A 4,820-nucleotide genomic window follows, 5' to 3' on the forward strand; every position below is an offset into this window, starting at 1 on the left:
ATGTGTGTATATATATATATATATATATATATATATATATATATATATGTGTATATGTATATGTATATGTGTGTAATATTCAGTGTATCTTGATTTGTATGTTTGGATATTTGTAATGGAAAACATGGATTTGTAATGGATTTGTTTATCTGCTCCAGGAACCGCTTGTCCTGTGTATCAATCTCAATGTATTTGTATACATACATATGTCTCTCTGAGTAACAAAGACCACATTTCCTGACATAATTGCAGGTTTGATGCGAAGACATGAAACATAACCTGCGCAAGCTGGATTTCAATATTCATGCTTGGAAAATGTTGAGCAGGCATTCATGTTTGCATAATGTACACTACTGTTCAAAAGTTGGGGTTTAAAGAAATAATACTTTTATTATAAACATTTAAATTGATCAGAAGTGACAGTAAAGACATTTATAATGTTACAAAAGATTTCAGTTTTAAATAGATGCTGTTCTTTTGAACTTTATTTTCATCAAAGAATTCGGAAAAGATGTAACATGGTGAAATATTAAACAGCACTGTTTTTAAACTAATGATGAGAAATGTTTCCTGAGCAGCAAATCAGCATATTAAAATGATTTCTGAAGGATCATGTGACACTGAAGACTGGAGTAATGATGCTGAAAATTCAGCTTTGATCACAGGAATAAATTATAATAGAACTCGCATAGAAAACCGTTATTTTAAATTACAATGATATTTTACAGTAATTTACTGTTTTTTTAAATATATTTTTGATCAAATAAATGCAGCGTTGGTGAGCATAAGATACTACTTTCAAAAACATTCAAAAATCTTACTGACTCCAAACTTTTGATCATTAGTGTACAGTATTTCTCTGGCCTAACAGTTCTTGTGTGTGTGTTTGTGTAACTGTGTGTTAGACAAGAAGGAGAAGAGGGCAAAAGGAGCAGAGGAGGTGCGCGGCAGGAGGAACGCCATCAGGCTGAGCAGAGAGTACACGGTGGAGACTGTCGTGGTGGCCGACGCAAACATGGTGCAGTATCACGGTGCTGAGGCCGCCCAACGCTTTCTGCTCACCGTCATGAACATGGTTAGTCTCATAACATGGTAAAACACAACAGTTGGGTTCAAAAGCAAACGCCTCATTCATTTTCTCCATAAAGAAATTGGTTTTTAACAATATGTATAATAGGGCTGCGACAATAAATCTTGATGCATCGCGGTTCGTGGATCGATTCAGAGATTTTCGGAATGCATCACGATTCTCTCTGGAATCGATTCTGAGCTCAGTTTTTAACAGCAGATGGTGCTCTAGGCTAGTTTCTAACCTCACACTCAAATGCTCTCGACGAAGAGTGCTAAAGAGCGCTACATTCGGGTGAGTAACGCAAGTGCTTAAACAGATAGTTCACCCAAAAAAGAAAATTCTGTCCTTAATTACTCACCCTCATGGCGTTTCAAACCCGTAAGACCTTCGTTCATCTTCGGAACACAAATTAAGATATTTTTGATGGAATCTGAGAGCTGTCTGACCCTGCATAGACAGCAACGCAACTGAAATGTTCCCAAGTCCAGAAACGTAGCAAGGAGATCTGTAAAATAATCCATGTGACATCAGTGGTTCATCCGCAATTATACGAAGCTACGAGAATACTTTTTGTGCGCAAAAGAAAAAAAATAACGACTTTATTCAACAATTCGTCTCCTCTGCATCACCCTGGTGCCATTTTGGAGAATATCCGCTGGACGTAAACAGCGTATGCTGTTCTGTGTCAGCTGCGTCACGTCGGATCTGTTTCCTACGTTGTTGTCAAGTCAAGTCAAGTCACCTTTATTTATATAGCGCTTTTAACAATACAGATTGTGTCAAAGCAACTGAACAGCATTAATTAGGAAAATAGTGTGTCAATAATGCAAAATGACAATAATAAACACTCATTTTTCAGTTAAAGGCATCATCCAGCTCAGTTCAGTTAAAATAGTATCTGTTCAATCAAGTCAACGATATCGCTGGAAATTAAGTGTCCCCAACTAAGCAAGCCAGAGGCGACAGCGGCAAGGAACCAAAACTCCATAGGTGACAGAATGGAGAAAAAACCTTGGGAGAAACCAGGCTCAGTCGGGGGCCAGCGGTGCAAACAACAATAGCAGGATAAGAAGCCATTCTCGTGATTTGATCTGAACGGAAACAGCGTATCTGTGTGACGCAGCTGACACAGAACAGCATACGCTGTTTACGTCCAGCGGATATTCTCCAAAATTTGATCTGAACGGAAACAGCGTATCTGTGTGACGCAGCTGACACAGAACAGCATACGCTGTTTATGGCTCAGAATGCTTTTATGATGCCAGATTAATGTAAACACAGCCCACTGTGAACGCCGTTGTAATTGGTTTCAACATTTTCGAACTTGATTATTTTAGGTTCAAGTGGTGTGTGTGTGTGAAAGGACCAGGAAGCAAGCAGAGTACGGCAGTTTCTAAAGCGTGCAGTGCCATCTTCTGTTAAAAACTAAACTCAGAATCAGTTCGAGAGAGAATCGCGATGCATTCGGAAAATATCAGAATCGAAGCAGAATCATTTTTCGATTCTCGATGCATCGATTTATTGTCGCAGCCCTGCTGTATAATCCTTTCAAGACAGACCTACAGTGAGCTCTGAGGTTGTGATGAGCGAGTAATCCACAAGATGTTCTCAGATGGTTTTGTTTCAAGACCCAGATTTTACTCAAAGACAAATGTCCTTAACCAAACCAAAGTCTGACATATGAAATATTTGCCAGAATAATCCAATATTTAGAACTGGAACAATTAATTTATTTATAATCTAAAGAAATTTAGCATTTGTTTTTTTTTTTGTTTTTTTTTTTTTTTTGGTTGAGTATGATTTGCTACATCAGGCTTTTATGGCTCGTATGATATAGTGAGAATATGGAGCTCATACTTGAGAAGGAAAAACACCTCCATTTTATTCAGAGGCCCAAACGGAGCAAAAATATGCAATTTGGTGCAGATGCTGTTATTTATATGGCCAAAAAGATGAAATTCTGAAAGCTTGTAATGCAGATCAATGGGATCTTTATAACAGTATAACAGACTGCTAAAATAAAATGTTATAAATATCAATGTCTTAGTAAGATGCTTATTGTGAATTAATTAAATGAATATTTTTATGATTAAAGCTCTGTCATCAAAACATATAATGCAATGCAAAACAATGATGATTGAGAGATGAACAAATAAATGAAATGTGTATATCAAATATGATAGAGTAGGTTTTATAGGGTTAAAACTGCGTAGGTCCAATAATATGACACAAGCTGAATAGGAAAATTGACAATTTTGAATTTCGATGGAGTCATGCTCTCAGCAGCCAAAAATAAATAAACACATTGTGGTCATTACAAATGTTTATTCATGCTGCATGTGTGAACCCGGATTTAATTCAGTCCGGGCTGTGTTTTCTTTTACTTTGCGTCCATGATTTTTACAGACGAGGGGATGTCAGGCCACCTATCCATGTCGCCATCTGCCTAATTTGGTTTCTACTGAGTAACAGATGAATTTGTGACAAAATACTGTCGAGTTTGAGGCACAGACATCAAACAGCAAAAGATATTGGCAGCGTTTTATCAGCATTTTATTTTGCCATTCTAATTATCAACAATTATACGGTTAGCTGTATCTTATTTGCTTTCAGCATTGCTTTTCTTTGTCGTGTGTGACTCCGGATGAGAACCACTGGCCTAAGCTAGTGTATTTACCATGTATTTTATTTATGTTGATAAATGGTTTAAATGTATGCCTAAACTGCATATTTTGCATGTAACAGAGCATTTGGACACTGTTAAGTCCTGGCAAGAAGAGAATGGGCTCATAAAATAGGATGGAGAGACAGATAGCGGTTGGGAGAGAGTGTGTGTGAGCGTAACATTTGCTCTGCTGACCGCAGCTGTGCTGTGTGTGTGAGAGACACATTCATGAGTCTGCAGCTCTCGGGCACACGCACGCACGCACGCACGCACGCACACACACACCCACCTCTACTTTATCACATGGGCTCTGTTCCAGAAATTAGTGTGCTGCTGTGTACAGAAAGCAGCAGTTGAGGCGTCATATGTTGGAGGCATCCAGTCAGAATTTAAACTCATCTTTCTAATACAATCTCTTTAAAGTAAATGCACCTGTAAAATGCTGTTTGCTGTAGGAGCAAGTATTGCTAGTATTGTGGCTAAGAAATGCCATTTAGCCTAATTTTTATACGACCTTGGCAAAGATCTAAATCACTACCCCTTTTATTTCCATAATGTGACATGTTTCTGAGCGAAACGAGATATTGAATTAATAAAATGTTGGATGAGACTTGATTTGATGCATCTGGGATTGAATGGACTGGAAGTGGTTGTTTCAGAATGGAGTCAAGTTGTTAGAGAGATTGGAAAAATTGAAAATGAAAGAGATTCATGATATTAGAGGTGGAGAAATTGCATATAAATCAGTGTTTTTATTCTTAATTAAAACTAAAACTATTATTTACTATTATCAAACTAAAACTAACTATATTATTAACTATTCTTTGTTAATTGAAATAAAGCTGAAATAAAATAAAATTAACTTGAACTTAAAACATGAAAAATAAGAAATTACTAAGACTAAAACAGAAATATGTATAAATAATTATATGAAGCTAAATAGAAATATAAAAACTAATACATATGAGAAAAGCCAAAAGCACATAACAAAATTACTAAAATGTAATTAAAAATGAAAATGAAAATATAAAAGCCAGTTCAAAATATTTATAAATACTATCATGTTATATAAAATATACCATT

General features: G+C 36.3%; 1 protein-coding gene across 3 annotated transcripts in view; it reads left to right on the forward strand.

Annotated features, from left to right (window-relative positions):
- The window catches only part of LOC107662259 (A disintegrin and metalloproteinase with thrombospondin motifs 17-like), a 131,473-nt gene that overhangs the window by 28,925 nt on the left and 97,728 nt on the right, over positions 1-4,820 (forward strand). For all 3 annotated transcript variants that reach the window (XM_016452209.1, XM_016452210.1, XM_016452211.1), the window contains exon 4: positions 906-1,075. In XM_016452209.1, the coding sequence (XP_016307695.1) occupies positions 906-1,075 (170 nt within the window). The remainder of the gene's footprint in view (positions 1-905; positions 1,076-4,820) is intronic.

Source organism: Sinocyclocheilus anshuiensis, unplaced genomic scaffold (genome assembly GCF_001515605.1).
Source record: "Sinocyclocheilus anshuiensis isolate Anshui unplaced genomic scaffold, SAMN03320099.WGS_v1.1 scaffold579, whole genome shotgun sequence".
NCBI classification, from domain to species: Eukaryota; Metazoa; Chordata; class Actinopteri; order Cypriniformes; family Cyprinidae; genus Sinocyclocheilus; species Sinocyclocheilus anshuiensis.